At 45.8% G+C, this 20,230-nt stretch overlaps 1 protein-coding gene across 1 annotated transcript in view; it reads right to left on the bottom strand.

Moving 5' to 3' along the window:
* The window catches only part of LGR6 (leucine rich repeat containing G protein-coupled receptor 6), a 146,842-nt gene that overhangs the window by 42,420 nt on the left and 84,192 nt on the right, over nt 1–20,230 (bottom strand). Inside the window, exon 5 of the mRNA XM_074925442.1 lies at nt 5,242–5,457. Coding sequence (XP_074781543.1) covers nt 5,242–5,457 — 216 coding nt within the window. The remainder of the gene's footprint in view (nt 1–5,241; nt 5,458–20,230) is intronic.

Genomic DNA, 20,230 nt, shown 5'->3' with positions numbered 1-20,230 from the left:
TAAGGAAAGGGAAAATATATCTGCACTGTGCACTGGTGAAAAAGGCTTTGGAAGGATAAATGTATTGCTGGTGCCCATGTTGTTAACTGGATGTTGATAATTGGGAATGAGTGCAGAAAAGAGCAATAAAAATTATCTAAGTACTGGAAGAAACTGGATAGAGACTTAGAGAACTCAATCTGTTTAGCTTATTAAAAATAAGATCAAGGGGATGAGTGCAGTGTAAGGTATAGGATTCTTTCTGATTAGAAAATGGGTACTAAAACGGTTCTGTGATTTAGTGGATAAAAGAATAATAAGAACAAATGTCTGAAGTCAAAGCCAAAGAAAAATCAAATGGGAAATATGAGCGCTTTTTTTTTTTTTTTTTTTTTTTTTTTTTTTTTTTTTTGTTGACACTAAGGATGATTAACCACTGGAACACACTACAAAGAGAAGTGGTGGATTCTCCATCACTTTCATTTCTAATGACTTCAATTTTTTCCTCTCAAAAAGGACAAACGCAAATATTTTCCATCAGTTATTTGCATTAGATGATTTAACTAAGTTCAAATCTGACATGATATGAATTCTCCCACTGGACCAGCCATTGCCATGATGAATTTCCAGTTCTATTGTGGCAAAAGTGTCCTTTTCCTCAATTTGGCCATGGATAAATAGAGAAACCTAAATCATAAATGGTGTAAAACCTATTAGTTATTTCCGGCAATGAAGAACCATCATGAGACTCGTCTGGTGAAGAATAGAGCTCAGTCAGGAGTGATGTTGTCAGGGATGTGTTGGAGTGCTATTCACTTCTTCCTCAATTGCTGAAGAGGGAAACTCACTTTTGCCAAGGCAGCATGCTCGGTCCTCAGAGAGAAAAGGCACTTTTGCAAATTACAAGGCCCATGAATGGGACCCAGATGTTCCAGGCGATATTGTTCTTAGTAATAATGAATTGCATATGCCTGGCACTGCTCGCCAACACTGAGGCTCCCAGGAACTTCTCAGAGAGGGACTCGTTAACTCCCTTGCACAGGTGAAGGGAGAGATGCACAAGTTCATCCTGACACAGATCTAACAGACTGGGGTTTGTCATGCTGGGGAGCTCTGAGTTCCACAGATGTCAGCTGGAACTACTGGCACTCAGCTTCCTCAGAAAGCAGGGATGAGATGCTTGACATTTGCTCCCAGGCAGGGAGGGCACGGAAAATCAGTGTGCCCTTTTACATGTCTTGGCCAGAGTAACAGCAGAACAAGGACCAGAATGGGAATGGGAACCCAGGAGTCTTGGAAACTAGTTTTCTCCTCTAGTCACTAAACCATGTTGTTAGAGAGAGAGCTGCATCATGTCCTTACATGATAAAAACTGTAAGAAAGAGAAATTCTACTAAATATGCTTAATTTAATGTCCTCAGATCTCAACATATTCAACTGGAAGGTCTTGCTGGGTGATCTAGGAGGGAAGAACTTGCAGGTGAATGGTTTGTCCTCAACAATAAAACAGATGAAATTCAGATCGCATGAATGCTGTATAGGGGGAGAAAACCAGTCTTATATGAGCACATGCAGTAATAGGCATTTAAATATACACAGGTCTTGGTGTTTAGTAGCTGTCAAAAAAGCAAATCAAATTATAGGGATGACTAGAAAGGAGAAGACGGGCTACAGAATGGCATTATGCCGTTGGATAAACTCGCGTTAATTTTTGTCTTTGCTACAGTGTGCAGTTCTGGTGTCTCCATCTTAAAGTTGTGGAGGAACAAACAAGTCATATGTAGGCTAACTTCTGATTGCAAAATAGCTAACTGGATGGGGACTGGGAAAGCCACAATGAGGGAAGGGTATGACAGACACTAACAAATACAGAGATGGCACAGAGGAGGTAGAGACATAGTGCAAGAATTAGTGGGTGTTAAGCAAAACTAACTGGTAGTGGCATGAAAACAACTTTCCCAGAGTCCTTGTTTTTGGAAGACTCGTGTTCAGGTAGACAATGGTCAGGGCCAGAGAAAAGGAGTGGAGCATCTTTTTTGCATTATGAGGCCAAGTTAACTCATTATCTCCAAGCTCACTGCACGTGACACAGCAAATGCTGGGTCCTTCTGACAGGGGGATGTTCAGCATTGAAGGAATGCTTGAGTCACTGGGTTTCCAGGAGCTAAGGCTTCCTGTGCACCCAAATAGTGAAAGATCTGGATTTTGACCACATTTCCTCTCATTTAAGGGATTCCCTGTCATGTGATGAAAGTAAAACTACCAAAGACTTTTTCTAGCCAAGTCCATCATTACAGGACTGCAGAGAAAACCTCTCTACTGCCTGGCCTGTTTAGGAGAGGTCACTCTGGCTCTGTGTCCCATCCACATCCACCCATCTCTGCTGAGAGTGCTCACAGCTCCTTTGGGGACACCAGGAAAGAAGGGAACTGCAACCCATTGCAAAGATGTGACAGCAAGGACGCATCTGTGGCATTGGGGGAATTCCCGGCTATGGTTCCCAAATTTGTCCATGTGAGAATTTACTGTGGACCCCTCTGGGGACAGGGACTGAAAGAGGTGCTGTGATTCCTGGTTTGAGAGTTGACTTTCTGCTGAATTCAGCCGACAGAGAAGATGAGGGACACTAACAAGAACTGCCGTCATGCACTTTATCGGCCTGTCAGCACAGCAGCATGGGGGTTTCAGATGCTTGCTTCTAAATGAAAAATCTTTTATGCCAGAGAAAGATGTTTTTCTAAAAAACCTTTTGCTCCATACAAATCATTAGCTGAGAAATATTCAGGACTATTTCTGCTGAGACACATTCTGACCTGAATAGATCAGACGTGGAAGTAACATCTTCAGTAGCCTATTCCCAGGAGCCCCCCTGATCTAACAAGTCATCTCCCTTCTGCCATCAGCAGCGCAGTGCCAACAGCACATGGAGCCCTTGTTATCAAAGCTGGGGAAACGATGGCGTCAGTTACTGAGATTCATAGATTTCATGATGAGTGATTTACATGAGGCTCTGCTTACTGAACACCCTGCAGTCCTAGTTAGGAACCTGCAGCAGCAATAGATGGGAATAAGATCAGGGAATTCCTCAACAGAGGCGTAATTTATTAGCAGAGACTGAACCCCTTAACTTATTCCAGACTGGGGCTTGTACATTCTGATGTTGGTGCTTTGTGTCAGTGTGGGACGATCACCCGCATTTCTCCCAAAGGCCCAAGGTGTGTGGAGGAGGAAAAGCACATCTCTGCACCTGGGAAGGTCATGCCCTCAGGCATGGTCAGCTGTGTCTGTGGGTATTAATCAGACTATATATGAGAGGCTCCTCTGTGCTCTTCCACATCTGCCCTTGGCTCTCCTCCCTCAGGTGCTCATTTTAATACCTCTCAGGTTAGGAGTTTCCTGGTGTTTATGGCAGCAGCCAGCCCTTCTCCATCTACATGCAAATTCAGACACTTGCAGAGGAATGCACATATGTATCATCTGCATCCTGGTAGGGACAGTCTCCTCGAAAACTTTACTGCCTAGCTCGGCTGGCTTTTGGGATCATTTTCTTCTCAGCTTGGTGGGTGAGTCCAAAGCAGGGAACCATCCCTGGTGGGGGTGCAGGAAGGACACTGGGTGACTTTCCACTGGCTGCGCACTGACAAGGGTATGCATGGAAGCATGGGAGAGATTTATGGGGCCAATTCTGCCAAACACTTGTGATCCCACAAAAATTTAGCATCGTGTCCCACAGTGCCTGGCAGGATCACACATGTGTTCCCTTCCAGTTGTCTGCGGTGGGACATTATTCTCTCCCTTGTGACCTAATGGTCAATGACTTTTATTTCTTGAGCTTGCCTGTTTAATTAAGGAGTTGCTTCTCACCCAAAGTATGGGATAAGCTAAAATGAAAACAGCATGCTTTTGAGACTGAAATAAAACCCCAAATGTCAGCTCACCCGCCGTGCTAGCTATTATAACTGAATGAAGTGGTTGCATTATGATGGTCATGGGATGCCTTGTAGAATGAGCACTATTGTGGGTGAAAACTACTTATTTGACATTTCTCAAGTCGCTTTTAGCATTTCTCCTAAATAAGTCTTTACGCTTTGTCTAAACAGCTGAAGTTGATGCTTAATAAAACTCTGGACTGTACTTTATCCAAGCACTTTCTATGCTAGATGGCTTCAGTAAACACTTTAAATTTTGAAAGCGAAATAATTGCTAAACTTTCACTAAGGCACCACATGCTGAGGTTACTTAATACCCTGGTATCCATACGTCTTACCAAACTAAAAGATAGCATTTCATGTAGATACAGGAGCTCTGAAGTAGTTGGCAATCACACCTGAACTTGCTAATCAACACCAAAAAAGTAATGACAAGCTAATTTGCACATGTAAACTTCCTTTTAAAAGCTAGGTAACACGCAAGCCTCTGCTGATAGAAGGGATCCACCTCCTGATGTTACTGCTGTGGACATCAGTTTGCTTTCTGATTTCTGCCGCATAGTTTTTTAGTGTCTCACTGCCCGTGGAGTAAATGTTTCCCTCCTGGACCAGGTATCTTCTGAGAGCAGCGCTGTTCTCTACATTGCTCTGAATGCTGTCAGCAAAACGTTTATAATGCAAACTGGACAACAACATGCACCATGGGGTTATGAACACTGCAAAGAATAGTTGATCTGCATGTGTAACACAGTCATGCAAATAAGCACGCACAGGCTTGGACAAGGTGTTGAGGTTAGACAAAAATCATATTTGGTCAAAAAGTTTTCTTGGTATGTTTTCCAAGAAAAAAAAATAATTGCTTTTTGACCCGACCGCAAGTTGTTGCAATGTTATTTTTTTTTCATGTTGATAGAAATTCATATAGTTTTAACACGGGGATTGGAGGGGTGAATAGAAATGAGAAACTTTTTGTTTCTTGAATCTTCAGGAAAAAAAATCTGCTTTTTATATCCAGATTGATTTATATATATATATTAATGCAAAACATTTTTTGAATGATATTGGGGAGCTTACTGGCTCTTCAGTGAAAAGTGGGGAAAATATGAAAAAAATCAGAAGGGGCAATTGGAGCATTTCATATCAAACAGCAAAGATTCCTTCACTCGTGTGAATAAGAGTCTGTCTACTGCCCCTGCAGCAAAAAGCTACTCCTGGGGAGTGACCAGCAGGTCTTCCCATGGGAGGAGGACCCTGTTTGCCAGGCACAGTCAGCACCTTGTCCCAGCCAGAGGATGCCACGGCTGCGAGGGAATAACAAGTGGAGAAGGCTTACAGCACCACGAGGCTGCTGAGGTTCTGGAAGGCGTAATCAGGGATGTGCCAGATCTGGTTGAGAGCCAGGGTCATGGCTTGCAGTGCTGGCAGGTGGTTCAGGGCCTGGACAGGGATCTCCGTCAGGGCATTATCATCCAGCCACAGGTGACGCAAGGAGAGCAGCCCCTCAAAGCTCTTCTCAGGCACCACAGAGATAAGGTTTGCATCCAGGCGTCTGAGTGGGAAAGAAACAGGGTGGGGATAAGTGAGAGACGGATCCAGCATTGCTTTACGTGCCTGCAGTGTTATGCAAAGGGAGTTTTGATGCCGAGGCAGATGGATTGATGGCCAGGGAGATTTGATTAGACTGTAAATAGTGATTAGCATAAGGAGGTCTTGGCGCAAGGCTCCTGCCTGTAATTGGAGGTGTTTGACCATTGCCAAGGATGACCCCTTCTTGATGGCCATTTGGTGCTGCCAACTGATGGCAGCTTCTTAAACAAAGTGGTTGGGCTAAGTCCTTTCATACGGACTCACCAGTTGGACACTGGCCAGCTTAAAAATGAGCATCAAAGCTGCATCCCCTGGGGCCAGGCTTGCTGTGGATCTGCCTGAGCTGATCTGCGGGGGCACAGCCCTATTTGGGGTACCCATAGCCCACTCCGACCCACTGCTGCGGGATGAGCTGGACAGCAGACTGTGGCCAGAGCCCCATTCCAGAAGAAAAGGATTTTTCTGGAAATGTGAAATATGTGGCAGCCTTGCTTGGTGTCCTGCATTTGATCCAAACTGCCAGAGCTACCTGCAAAAGCACCACAAACAAGTCAGACTATATGTCATGGGACAGGAATTAAGCCTGTGCTCTCTGTATCACACATGTTCAGACCTTTCTTTCTTCTTGATTTGCCAATTGCCTTTTTTTTTTTTTTTTTTTTTATCATCATGGAAACCTTAAGGCATTTGAATTTGAGGTTTAATTTGATGAGAAACTTTAATTTTTAAGAATTGTTTTTGTTCCAAGATAGAATTAGAAGCCAAAAAATATTAAGCTTGTGAAAAAAAAAAAAAAAAGTTTAAAAAAAAAGTTTTGGGAATAATTTCTCTTAAAGATCTCTTATTTCAACAATGGTGAGCAGAATATAATGTGTTATCTGTAGATCTTAAAATCAAAATATAGGAGGAAAACACTTCAAATTTGGATGAAATACCAGGAACCAATTATACCAAGGAGAAAGCAAATTCTGATTTCCATCCGTGGCCAACAGAGCTTATTTTATTTTTCCAAGCTATCTAAAGGAAAGATCTCTGAATTCAAATTGCAAAGAGAAAGCATTTTGTCTCTTATCAAAGCATGAGAGAAGGAAGTTAACAGAACTGTCATGACCCTGCCCTCAGATCAGTGATCCTCCCTAAAGGAATGCGGCATAGGAATTAGTATTTTTTGACTACATAAAGTAATATATTTTGATGAAAGTTGGACACTGGAGCAGACCCCCTGACACTGTTCCCCCCTGGCACCAGACCCTTGTCCGAAGTGCACAGACAACATTTTCTAGTTTACAAACCAATTCCCAGCACCTGCATTCATCTAGTCTGCAGGAGGAGAGCAAATGCCCCCCCATGTGGGAAAACGCCTGTCTCCGCAGTGGGGTAGGGGTGGTATTCCCTGGGTGAAAATTTCAGAATATCCTGGGAAACAGACCTTTTCCTATGCTACAGAGAACCATTTCCTGCACTGGCTGCTCTGACCTGGGCCTGGTCAAAAACTCTAGCCAAACCTTCCTGAGATCTCCCTTGTACAACTGTCCTTTAAATGTGGTGTACAAGTCTTGATACAGGATCACCTCAAACGGAAATGATACTCCAAGGTGAATTAAATAACTATTCCATTATTCCCATTTTGCCACATTAATGTATTTTTCCAAATTAAAATACACTTGCATTATGCAAAGCAACGTTTTCTAGTGCAAGGCTGTTTAGCTGAGACTTTTTCAGCCTGCTCTCTTGATTCCTCTGTGGATGACAAAAGCTCATCGCACCCAAATCTCAGCTCTGTTGCCACAGGATTTGCATCTTTGCTCAGAGGACTGACACAAGACAGTGTATATTTTCCCCTTGAAGAGGGTGAGCATGTTGCAAGTTCTGCCTCGATGTGCCTCCTGTCACCAAGATTACAAACAAACGAGAGCATAGCATCAGTCATCTTCCTGGGAAGACAAATCCAAAGAATGAAGAGCAGAAAAGCAAACCCTGCAGCAGCTCAGGGTAAGATTAAAGACACTATTCGAAAATTTTCATCAAAATGTTTTGGGAATAAAAAGAACCTTTTGACCAAAATTAAAACTTGCGTGGGAAATGTTAATCTTTGCTTAATTTTTCCATTCCTTCTTCAGCATAAGAATTCTGTTAGTTTCTGGCATCATAATCTGTTTTTCAAAAAAGAAAAAAGAAGTTCTTCTTACTTTTCTCAGAGACATTCTTTCATCCAAATCTCTATATGTTTACTGAAAATTGTTTTGAAGTGAGTGCTCTGTTTCAAGTTTAATTAATTAAAGCACAGACAATGAAAATATCTGTTGAGAATAGTTATCGTTTTTCAGAACCAAATTAAGCTTTCAGAAATGGAGACACTAAAACAGAGCCGAGGGCTGGTGCATGAGGCTGAGCTGTCCAAGAGAGGGATGGTCCGTGGCAAGGGAGCGAGGTGGACCCCATGGCTGTCCAGCTTTATGTCCCACTTCGGTCAGGAACTCCTGGGTGACCTCTCAGCCTTGAGCCACAAGGGAGTTTGGCTTCAGTGTGATGGCGCCCCAGGTGTTGGGGAAAACATTAATGTTGATGGATTTTCTTCCTGGCTATTTTATTATGCCCAGGAAAGGCACCTTTTTACATCCATGGTCCATAGGTATGAGAGAAGTGCCAGTGAGGCGGCATGGGTCCTTGGCGGATTTTTCTGAGGTACTCGGACACCTCCCTGTCTCTGCGGATCCCTGTGGTTAGTACAGGGGCAATAATTGAGATTCACTGAAGGAGTCTGGTAATGCTCTGGATGGCCACTAGCTCTGGATGTTCTGCAGCTCCAAGCCAGGCTCTGTTCCGTGTCTCAACACCTGCTGTCAGTGAGAGATCACCTCTGCAAGACTCAAACGAATCCCAAGTCTTCTGTCTCCTCAGCTCCACAGGGGCTGCCTGGTGGCAATGTGGAGTGTTGTGATGAGTGTGGCCACTGTCCATGAGACACTATCTGGAGAGCAGCGTGCATGGGGAGTGTTGGTGAGCTCCAGGCACCTAAGAGTGTGCAAATCAGATCCCAGCCAGATTCCTCAGTGGAGTGAAATGGAGACTTTTTGCTGGTTGCAATGAACTGGACAAGGGCCTGAGCAACCTCAGAAACATCAGCCTGGTTGGACCACAGCACAGCAAGGTGCAGCTATCTGGAGCTAGCGAAGTTAAAAGTGGGAACAAGGACGTTCCAGGTGAAGGCATTTCACATGCAGCACGACAGGCAGGATTCCTTTGTGCCTTTGCAGCATTGACAAGGGAACAGGGAACATGGACTGATGGCTGCTTTCCTGGTGCCAAAAGGTCTCTGGGTTGTTTAATTGCTCCTCAGGGAGTTGCTGGCTCTTTCTGGAATAGAGGTGCATTCTTTCTAATAAAAGCTGTGCATGTGGGGATTGCTAATTGCTATGGCTTTCAGACAGCTCTCCACTCTCTTCTGGAAGGAGAAAAGCTGAAGTTCTTGGCACAGAGTTGTTAGTAATTATATCAATTATACTAAACAAAAACCAACCCAACAGTTCTCTCCTTTCTTCAGTGTGTGACTCTGGCTCTGTAAGTGTTTTGTGTTATGATTTATACCTAAGATAATTGGGCCGATTAGTGGGTAAATGGGACAGCGCAGGCTGGGGCTGGCTCCTCACCTTCCATGGAGATGTTTTAATCTTTATTTCACCAAATCACTCGGTTTTCCTTGCAAGCATTAACCATTTGTTGCTTACAGAGGAAGATGCACCTTTCCTGGGGCTGCTGGCTGCCTTAGAAGTGGGACTTCATCTCACACCTACTGTCGAGCAACGCTGCAGATCGGGAGAGCAGATGACACACAGTGGTCTCCAGATGTCTGCATGGGTAAGATTTCCAAATGACTTCACAGACTCAGACAAGGCACTGCAGAGCATTGTCCTGTCCATTGTAGACAAAAGGAGCTGATTTTAAGTGGGACATTCATGAAAACGGCCTATGAAAATCAGCAGCTGCTTGAAAGTATCAGCTTCTGGCTTTAGGTCTGCATCTACTGCTGATAGTTATGGGCAGGACTTCAACATGACAATCAGAAGTCCTAAAAGTGCCTGAAGGAGCACTGAAAGGCTCTGGGGAGCCAAAGGAACTTGTGTGTAGTGGGAAAGGGAAGTTTTTCCTTGGACAAGACAGTGTCAGGTAGGCTTCACACGGGCGCAGGGTACCTTTGAAGAGCACTTCATTGCTTTGAGCATTGTCTGTATTTGATAAAGGCTTGAGGAGGATTTGCCTGCCTTCTTGCCAGGAACAGTCCAGACATTATGCTAGGATCAAAAACATTCCTAGAAGGAACCAAGCAGGTAGGGAAATCCTTTACTAATGAGAAAAGGTCAAGAGTGGGAGATTCCTCCTTCCCAGTGTGCAGAAGATAAGCCAGTGGAATCAGCGCAGCCATTCAGGAGGTCGGTGGTGGTGGGGCTATGTGCAGTTGCCAGTGCATCAAGCATGTCATAAGTTTTATATTAATTCTGACAGGTTGAGCTATAATCTGAGATATTTGGTTTCCTGTGCCACAGACCCAGCAGTTTCTAAGAACTGCCTTGTTCCAAGAACAGCTTCAGAGCATTTCAGAGGATGTACAAGTGCATTTCCTAGACATCTGTAAGGACATGCATCCTGCTGTCTGTAACATGACTGGCAGAAGTGTGCAGCAGCGGATAACCAGAAACACTCTCTCTGTTCCCTAACAGATGTGGTGCAAATCTCAGGCTACGACTGGCAGAAACAACTTTGCCCATATCTTCCCAGTTCCTTCTGGCTGTGGAACACTTACAAGGGGAGCTGCAGCCTGGAAATCAATGAAATGCACAATGCCACACTATCGGGAAATATCCTGACTTTTGCTGCTCTTCTTCCTCCCTTGCACAGAGTAGAGCCAATCACAGCTGGCTCTCTGGATGCCTTAGACAAACCGTGCAGTAAGCCATCTGCAGTACAGACTCTGATATTCCTCCACTTCCCAGTCACAACAGGACAGTGGGATCACCGTATCTAATCCATCCTCCCAGTGTTTTTTGAAACATATTGGGCTACTATTTCCCTTGATAAAGTTGGAGAAAATGTGCCACCAAAGATCATATCAGCACTGGGAGGTACTGGGCTGGGATGTTCTCTCTCCAAATGGGGGATGTCCTCTGCATCTTGATTATCTGTCAACACCAGAATATAGGACATAAAGAAAGGACAGTGTGGAGAGAGAGCTGTGACCCTTGAAGGAGTGGTGAGGACTGACCCGGCAGCAGTGGGAGGAAGAGCTGGTTGCCCACCCCTCCCTGACACTACCCCCTTCTCAGGGAGCGAGGTGCTTGCTGTTTTCCCTGGCCCCAGTGTGCATGTGTGTTAGCTGAACAGAGCTGATCTCACCAGAAATGTCTAATTGGTGCCTTCAGGCAATCATGTCTCTCTTCCTGTCTGAGTTTATCTTGAAAGGCTCGATTGAGTTACCTCCTATCCCATAATAGGATCTAAGTTCCTTGTAGTAACATAAGAAGGAGATGATGTCACTGCAGCTAAATTTCTCCGATAACTTACTAATGACTGGGGCCAACACCTCAGCTCCTTTCTCAGGAAAAAATCCCAGATGCACTGAGTCAGTACCTGGCTTGTGAGCTCCTGGGGAACTTGCTGTGCAAGGAGCTGAGGGTGCAGCGCAGCAGGACAGCTCCAGAGCCCTGCAGAACACCCTGCTAAAAGACACTGTCCCCCTCTGCCACAATCCCCTGCAAGCCAGCTCCACATGTGCTTCTCTTTGTGCCAGGCACAGCACCTGATGGGGCCTGAACACACAGGGACAGGAGGTTCTGGGTCCTTGAGCCTGCCCAAATAACCCAGGTGAGGAGCAAGGTCTTCTTCATCAACTGATATCAAATGGGATAGGAGAAAGGCAGCCAGAGAACACAGTGCTAGCCTGGAAGGTGGGAAACTGGGTTCAATTTCTGCTCTGCCTATAGTGTCCTTGTGGTCATGACATACTGCAGATACAGTGGAAGAATGGTCCTGTCAGAGTGGGTTCAGAGGAGGAGACAAAAATGATCAGAGGGCTGGAACACCTCTGTTATTGAGGAAAGGCTGAGAGACTTGGGGTTGTTCAGCCTGGAGAAGAGAAGGCTCTGGGGAGACCTTACTGCGGCCTTTCAATATTTAAAGGGGGCTTATAAGAAAGATGGGGACAGACTTTTTGGTAGAGCTTGTAGTGATAAGACAAGGGGTAAGCTAAAAGAGGGTAGATTCAGACAGGATACAAGGAAAAAAATTTTATGATGAAGGTGGTGAAACACTGGAACAGGTTGCCCAGAGAGGTGGTGGATGCCCCACCCCTGGAAACATTCAGGTTGGACGGGGCTCCGAGCAACCTCATCTAGTTGAAGATGTCCCTGCTCATTGCAGGGGGGTTGGACTAGATGAGCTTTAGAGGTCCCTTCCAACCCAAACCATTCTGTGCTTCCCTGATCCTATGAATGACACTATTGAATAGGTAAAACATTGCCTTGTAGGCCTGCTCCAACACCTGGGCGCTCTGCCTGTGCCACAGAAGAGCTCACATCCCTCAAGCAAGGCTTGCTCCATTTCCAGTCTAAAAACTCTTGTGAAAACCAACCCAGACAGCAAACGAAGGTTCAAGATGCAAACATGTTCCCAGTTGGCTGTGGAACAGGACCTGGTGGAAAAGTTTGCAGGGCTCTGTTTGGACTGCAGAGTCTGACTTAATGGGACATGTACCTCTGGGAAACCCTGCTTGATGGATGCTCAGGAAATTAAATCAGAGCAATACCTAGACTCCACACAAAGTGCCTTTGGTACAGACAAGAGGGCTTTGTTATCCCGGGCTCCAGACACCTCCAAAACCCCTCAGGTCAGAACCGTGCAAGAAGTATTGCCAAAATCTCTGTGCAGTTATAGAAACTGCTGACAGTTGGGCAGCTGCACTCCACCACTGCACTGACTCCCCAGCCAGCCTTCTCTCTGGGTTTGCCCTCCTTGCCCATGGCAGGGGGAAATGGAGAAGGTACAGAAAGCAGCCAGAGGCCAAGCAGAGTGGCTCAAAGGCCCACCAAGCAGTGTGGGTCCTGCATATTTGCTGGGAAACAAGGTGTTTGTCAAGCGCACAAGCTAGCTGGAAAAGAGAAGGGAGAGCACCTCTTGGGGACAGAAGGAACAGGACACACTGCTCTCTGGGAGAGGGTCTCAGAACAGGTCATGGCACCCTGACAGATCCCCAGGGCCAAACATATACTGGGACATAAGAGCCAGCTCACATCTTGAATGCACGGGGACCAGGACCAGACCAGATGCATCACAAGGTCCTGGGGGACCTGCAGGGGTGTCACAGCTGGATTCATGTCTACCCTGCTCCATCCACTCTCTAATCATGAGCTGACATGGGGATAGGGCTCCAGGTGTACAGTTTGTGATGGTTGACTTGGGCAATCATTGCTAGACTTATGGTTATTTTGTTTTGATTGAAACTTGGGTGTGAGCTTTATCCTGTTGAGGTGTCCGGTGTGTTTGAGTGCCTCCTTGTGCTGGGTGAGCATCCGTAAGACATCCCCCCCCCCCCCCTCCCGACTTTCTGATGCAGCCAGCTTTGTTTTAGAAATTAAATAACCTTATAGCTCACAGACTATACTGAGGCTCAGCACTGGCCTCTGCTGAGAGCCTTGAACCTTGATGGTCGTGGATGTGGTGCATCACTTCTCACCGAAGGTGTGCAATTCACAGCTGGCCAGATGCTGTCCTGGAGAGGCGTGCACAATAGCTCTCAATGTCACAAGGGCCTGAGGCCCTCTGGACTTGGCCCCTCCACAACTTACCACGTTTTTTTAAACAGCACGGCAGCCACAAGCCCTCTGGAGTCAACACAGGGCTCTGTGGGACTGTTCTCTGCCCCCTTTCTCGCTGAGAGGATTCTCCATGGGCCAGACACAGTAGTTTTTGAGCCACACCACAGCTGCAGGGCACTGGAAAGCTCTTCTGCTCTTTCTGACAGCTGGGGCTGCTTTTGAGGTGTAACACTGAGTTGTGAAAACAGGACATAGTCTGCTTGACTGGGATTTGGACCTGACTGTCCAGTGCCCCTGCTCTGCTGTGGGCTCAGTGTGACCCTGGACAAGGTGCTTGGCTTTTCTCTGTCTCCTCCTTCCTCTGTCTGCAGGGAACAGAGGCTCTGCCCTGCACTGCAAGGGGCTGTGACAGGACCTGCCTCCCTTCAAGAGCAGTTAGCACTGCACATGGCTGTTAGGAGACAGATTGCTTGGATCATCTACAGCCTGGGCTAGCAGGGACCTCGCAGATCACAGCTCTGGGTTCCTGCTGCCAAAGACAGCATGTCTGGTAGGGACTGTCATGCACAGGGATGGCTCCTACTGCCCCTAAAATGTTGTTTATGCGCATGACATCACTTGGCTAAAAATTAACTTGGTATTTGTCCTACCAAGACAGCTAGTGATTCCTATGCCTTACCTCACGAGGGGAGACAGTTCTGTGCTTTTCATCCCCGAGTCTCACTAGACTGACTCTGCTCCCATCTACCTTGTGGTGGGAGGAATGCCTTGAAGGCCACAAGCTATGAATGGCAGAGGGTTAAAGATGAGAGCAGACTAATGTATCTTGTGTAGAGGACTAAAGGCTGCAAAGATGGGTGACAGTTTAAATATGTTCTTCATTTCTTTCTTGCCTTCCTATCTCCAGTTTACCTGAAGCTTCTCTGTGGTTCATCAGGAGCACTTATACATTCAATGCATGTAACATCTGGGACCCATCTTCCTTTTGCACTGACACATCTACTGTATCTAACATCTGGGACCCATCTTCCCTGCTATGTGGCTGTATCTACTGTACGTAACATCTGGGACCCATTGTTCATCTTCTCTATTGAGTCGTCACTAGGGAAATGCAGCATGCCCTGGATACTTATGTGTGTAAGCGAGTGAGTTAAGGTTCATGAATCCCCATAATAAAGGTCAATGGAAAACACATTGGAACTTACTATATGACTCATATGCAAGAGTGTGTGTGTGTGGATTATGGATGTGAACTGTGATTATTATTTCTTTAGTGCCTAAAATGTCCTAGGCACTGGGAGGGCAGTCAAGATAGTGTGTGCCTTTTCCTGGCCTCCCCCCCTGCCCTGAGATGGGAACTGACAGTGCCTATGAGAGGGGTATGAAGGCGGAATTAAATTTCTGTGTTTGTCAGAGTCTCCTCTGAGGGACATATGCTTATGGAAAGGTGGGTACTGCAGTCATTGCAGTGTGGGCAGAGAGAGGTAGGAACAATATAGACAACTGGCCACCACTTTCAGCTTGGTGTGAATGATCTCTTGAATGTTTATCCACATGGAGCTCCTGGCTGCCACGCTGGATTGCTAGCAGTCAGTATAGAAAAGGTTGGTGGCGACTACAGGACATAATGGGCATAGCCACGTAGGTATAAATCTGCCAAGCTGATAGACAAATACAGCTCAAGCCACCCAACCCGTGCTGCAACCACTTCTCTTGGGAGCACAACTGGTGAATCTTGGAGGGGCTGGGGCATGGCAAGGGTGTCACTCATCATCACCCCCTTCCAAGTATTGCCAACTACGAGCTCAATGAATGGGAAAATCAGAAAGCGAAGTCACAAGAGACGAATTTACTCAGGGGATCATGACGAACATGATGTCCCAACTCAAGATGACTGGGAGATGAAAAGCCTACTCTCTACACATTCCAGGAAAGAATTTCAAAAGCTATAAGGAGATGAAACTGCTGCTTTTTACACACTGTGTACAGAGGTAACACATCCGATACACTCAGGGGTAGAGTTTCTGTATCTGCTGACACCATTCTTGGGAGGAAATAGCAATTTATGCAGACACCTGTTTTTCTGTATTATTTGCCAGTTCTGTCATACAATAAAGTAAGTTAGAGTGACTGAAGTTCACTAAACTTTTGTTAGTCTGATAAACAACACAACACTCTCATCTTCCTGGGAGATGAATCCAGGGATCCTTCACATCATGGACACTCACAAACATGAGCCATATGGACATTTCCTTTCCATAAACTTGACAACATCTCATTGATCAAAGCCAGGGCGTAATGGATGAAGGACAAATGGAGACAAAGATTTATATGGGCACCGCTAAAGAGAACTGTTTATTGAGGATGATACATTCAACAGCTTGTGTGTGGTCTCTAAATCTTCCTCTCAAAAAAAGCTATTGAGGTCATTGCAGTGGGATAACCACATTGCATTTCATGCTTTTTTAGTCCTAAGCAGAAAAGGCCCTAATCTGACCATCTGAGTTCCTCCTACTGACAGGAAAAAAATATGTCTGTGATGTACCCAGTACCCATGTCAGAAGCTTTTCTCATTTCTGACTTGTTCCCAGAACAATGGTTACAAATTAAAATCCTTCCAGCTCTGGAATGCAGAGAAATTCCCCTCTGGTTAATGGGTAAACTGCTCTTTGCACTTGTATTCTTGGGCAAGACAGTGTCCTCTGATGTGTTTCTCTGAGGGCTACACACGTGTGTGCTGGGTTGTGTGCATGGGGCCATGGGGGAGGAGAGATGCTCAGCTTTGCTTTGGTACCCATGCTCTGATGATTTTTGTTAGCTTGGTGATCTGGTTTTGCCAGGTAAAAATGGGGAGGTGGGGAGAGGGGCATTTTTTGATCTCCAGGGGTTGGAAAGACACATTTCATGCAGCCTTATTGACACAGAACTTGGAACCAAATACAGGGTCTTTCCATAGCCAGAAGAGAAAACCAGGGTCCTCCAGAGAGTGATTCACCCCCCAGACAGGGCTCTCAGGTAACAGGCATGATTCACTCTCTGGAGATGCTGATCATTTTCCACTGCTGACTAGCTGAGATGAGTAATATCTAGACAGCTATGGTCAGAGGAGATAAATCCACCTGGTCTGCCTGAGGGAGACATGGGCACAGCAGAAGCTTACCTGAAGGGGAGGAAGGTTGTGCAGCAAGGCCATGGAGAATTTGATTTCCTTCCTGGTGGTATCTTAGGATCTCCCACCATGAGGGAACGATCCAGCACTCCACTCATAGCAGAGGCACAAAGACACCAGCCTCCTGGTCCCAGCCACTCAACCTCCCAACTACAAACCTGGCCTGGGCTGCTCTGTTGTAATGCCAAGCACTAGCGTGGCTGATCCTGCTGCTGTGCTTTGAGGGCTGCAAAGGGGAGGCAGCGAAGGTGCTTGCTGGGTCCTACCAAGAACACCATCAACAAGCCAGATTTTTTGCACCTATAAAAGAGGGTGATCAGTTTTCTGCCAAGTGGATTTGTCACTGACTTTTGAAAAATGTGTTATTGATCATCATTGCAGTAAAAATGCTAGTGCTCTTCAAAGGTACTGGGGAACAGCCCATAAACAACAAGAGGAGACAAGATGACTGGCAGAGAAAGCTGCTCGAATAAGAAATAAGGTCCAGTCACGCACCTGACACTCTTGAACCCAGATCAGGGATTTGGATCAGGACAGTGTAAGCAGAGGAACAACTCCAAAATCTGAATCTTGAACTGGATTTGTATTTTAATGCAGGTTTTTCTCCTCAAACCTGGTCTGATATTGCCAAGCTACTGTGTGTCCTGGTGACAAGCACAGATCTTCAGTGACAGCTCAGACTGGGTGAAGTAGAGAAAAGAACTAAGGAGCGGCAGGATTGGATGACAGCCTGTGGTACATGGAACCAGAAAAATCTTGTCTGCTCGAAGTCTATGCCAAAAAGCAGTGACTCCTCCGAATCTGGCTTGTCACTCCTGAACTAGATTACAACATGTGGCCATAGAGAAGGAGAGCCTCAGCCCTTTCCAGGGACATCAGCCCACCTGAATCCAAAGAAAGAAAACACAACTGAAACATTTCCTCACTGTCTGGGCACTGTCTCAACTACACAACTACCAGGGCCACCTTGCTGTTTCCAGGTGAATCTCAGATTTTGCTCATTATACCTGGGAGGAAGGATCATGGCATGTGGAGCCAGAGAGGCTCCTGCTTCCATCCAGCCAGTGAGGAATACTAACAGCAGCCGAACTTCAGCAAGGACTCACAGCACCACAACATGGCTGAATCACTGCAAGAAAGTTCCCTGCAGTACCTCCCGATGTGTGGCACGCCTGACTGTAGTGTTCACTTGGATGTGGCAGACATCTGCTCTTGGCCCCTCCTAGACTTTCTTCTGTGTAGAAATACCATTAAACACTTGAAATGCTAAAACGGAGACCAGACTTCTGAAAACACGAATGGGGACGAAACTCCACGGATTTAGCTGTGCTCATCTCCAGAGCTGGCTTCTGAGAAGAGGTGCCTCAGGCAAAAGAGGGGATTTCAGAGATGGGACAGGAAGGTTTTGAGCTGCAAGTGGCCTCTACAGTGGAAGGAATTTCTTTAGCATGCTGCCTGCACTGTGACACTAGTTCTGGGCTCTCTGTCCCGCCACAAGCATGCTTTCTGCTGCAGAGCAGCCTATAACAGGTGAAATTCAAGGTCCTGTGCTCTCAGCAGCAGCAATCACCAAGAAAATACTTGTGGTTGCTTCATTTCAGCCTATCTTCAGATTTGCTGTTAAGAACTACCTCAATGCTCCTCCCTTACCTCTTTTTCATTGTGATTCAGAAAGACCCTGTAGCCAGTAAATCATGTTACAGGAGTGAGGTGGTCTTGCCACAAGACAACTTCTATGCCAACAGATTGTTAGTCACCGCTATGTTATGTTGACTTTATAGATTTCCGTTTTTTCCATAGCTTTTAGCCTCTAAATACGCAATGGAAACACCTTTCTTAAACCTTACTGGATCACATGTGATTTATAGAGAGGAATATTGCTGTTAACAGCAAACTGTCAAATCTCAAACAGATCAAAGAAGTGAAAAGAGGAATGAATTGACTGAGCTCTTCGGGCCATGCTGATTCCAAAGTAATTTTTTTTCTTCCTTCTGTCATAAGAATTTATATGCTTGTGAGAATCTGATCAGGTGGGAAGAGCTTTCCTCCTTTGTTGACATCAAAGTCCACATGTTCTCAAATTGCTATAAGTCATTCTTTGAATTTTAATCTCCGGTCATATATATAAAAATAATTACCTGCCTTGAGGGACAGGGGATTGCATTTCCATGAAACTCCAGAACGTTTCTGCTAAAGATACAGAAGTGGCAAGCCAATGGGTTGGATGAACTGGATTGTTTTAGTTAGAGGTAAAATTAACCTGTATGCAGGGAGTGTACATATCAGGCTGATTGAGCACTAAGAGATTATGAGTCGAGTAAAGCTGGAGTGAAATCAGAACAATATTTGTAGAAAACATGAAAATGCTTGCAATATTTTAAAGAACAATGTATATGACACAGTTTGTTCTCCAGGTTGCATCCCACCAGCTTATAAAGGCATCGAATCCTTCTGCAGGACAGCTGTAAAGAGGAAAGACACTGCTGTCATATGAACATCTGAAATGGGAAGGTGATGTTAGCAGGACCAGTGCTGATGGACAGGAGTCCTCCTCAGAAAGACTGTGGCTGACTTCAGCTGGGAACAGCAGATTTGTGGCAGAGTGGCAAGTGAATCCTGCAAATATTTCAGAGGGATGCAGTGAACAAAGACTGTGAGGGAGAAAGGAGAATTGAAATGAGAGCAAGGATGGGACGTCAGGGAATGGGACCTGGTGGGCTGTTGCCCACCATCTGTGTATGGTTGTAGTGGGAATGGCTAACTGTGGACTGGGTGCATTAGTCACAAGGTAGCAGGAAATGGTTTGCTCTATGTGTCCATGCTGGGAACATGGAGGGACCTATGTGTCAATGGAGGGAAGGTCTCTTCCTTTTCTGCAGTTGCTTCCCTTACATGTTGCACACAGGAGGACTTGCCAAGAGACAGAAGGCAGATGGAGACACAATCACAGTTTTTTTTCCTGGGACCCTTTGCTTTAGCAATCCTTTTGGGATACAGGGCTTACGAACTGCCCGCAAGGACTGAAGTCAGTGTTTGCTAGCATTGTGGTGTATCTTGCCAGGGAGATGAGAAAACTTGAAGTGTATTATGGAAAAAAGAGCCTGACCTCATGGTGCAGGATCTTGAGCCTTCACTCCTTATGAAGTGTTGCTGTTGCTACTGGGGAAAGGGGATATTGCAGAGCAGGGAGTGGGGCATGACTGAGAGATAGGAGAGGTTGATGACAGAGGAGGAGGTGAATGCAATGGGGAGATCTGTCAAAAAGTGGTGGGGAACCATTCTCCAAGTCTCACGTGCTGCAATTGGTTTCTGCGCTTGTAAATGCAAGGGTGAAGCGCAGTATGGGCTGAGTGTGCTGGAGGCTGCTGGGACAGCAACAGCTGTTGGGAAATCCCACAGTCAAGCCTTGTCCAAGGCCCTGACTGTTGCTGATCACTTGGACAAGGCAGAAATATCTGAAAATTACTTTACTGGAGTGGACGGGCTTTGCAGACCTTCAGCCAAGACACCAGACTTCTAGTTCCCTCTTATCCTGAATTTTAGTATAGATGCACTACGATTTACATGCTCTCTCTCCTCTGGAGCAGGGTTACCAGAAGTTTAGATGTTTCTGGAGAAATCCCTGCACATGCAGGCCAGGGGATGAGCTAGAGCTGTGGTTAACTCCCTGATTCACACGCCGTGCTCCAAGTACCGAGGACATCAAGTATCACAGGGTATCACAGGCAGAAGGCATCTCAACTATACTCAGATGTCTC

The sequence above is a fragment of the Athene noctua genome, chromosome 23 (genome assembly GCF_965140245.1).
Source record: "Athene noctua chromosome 23, bAthNoc1.hap1.1, whole genome shotgun sequence".
Classification (NCBI taxonomy): Eukaryota; Metazoa; Chordata; class Aves; order Strigiformes; family Strigidae; genus Athene; species Athene noctua.
This window is presented reverse-complemented; position numbering and strand designations above follow the sequence as displayed.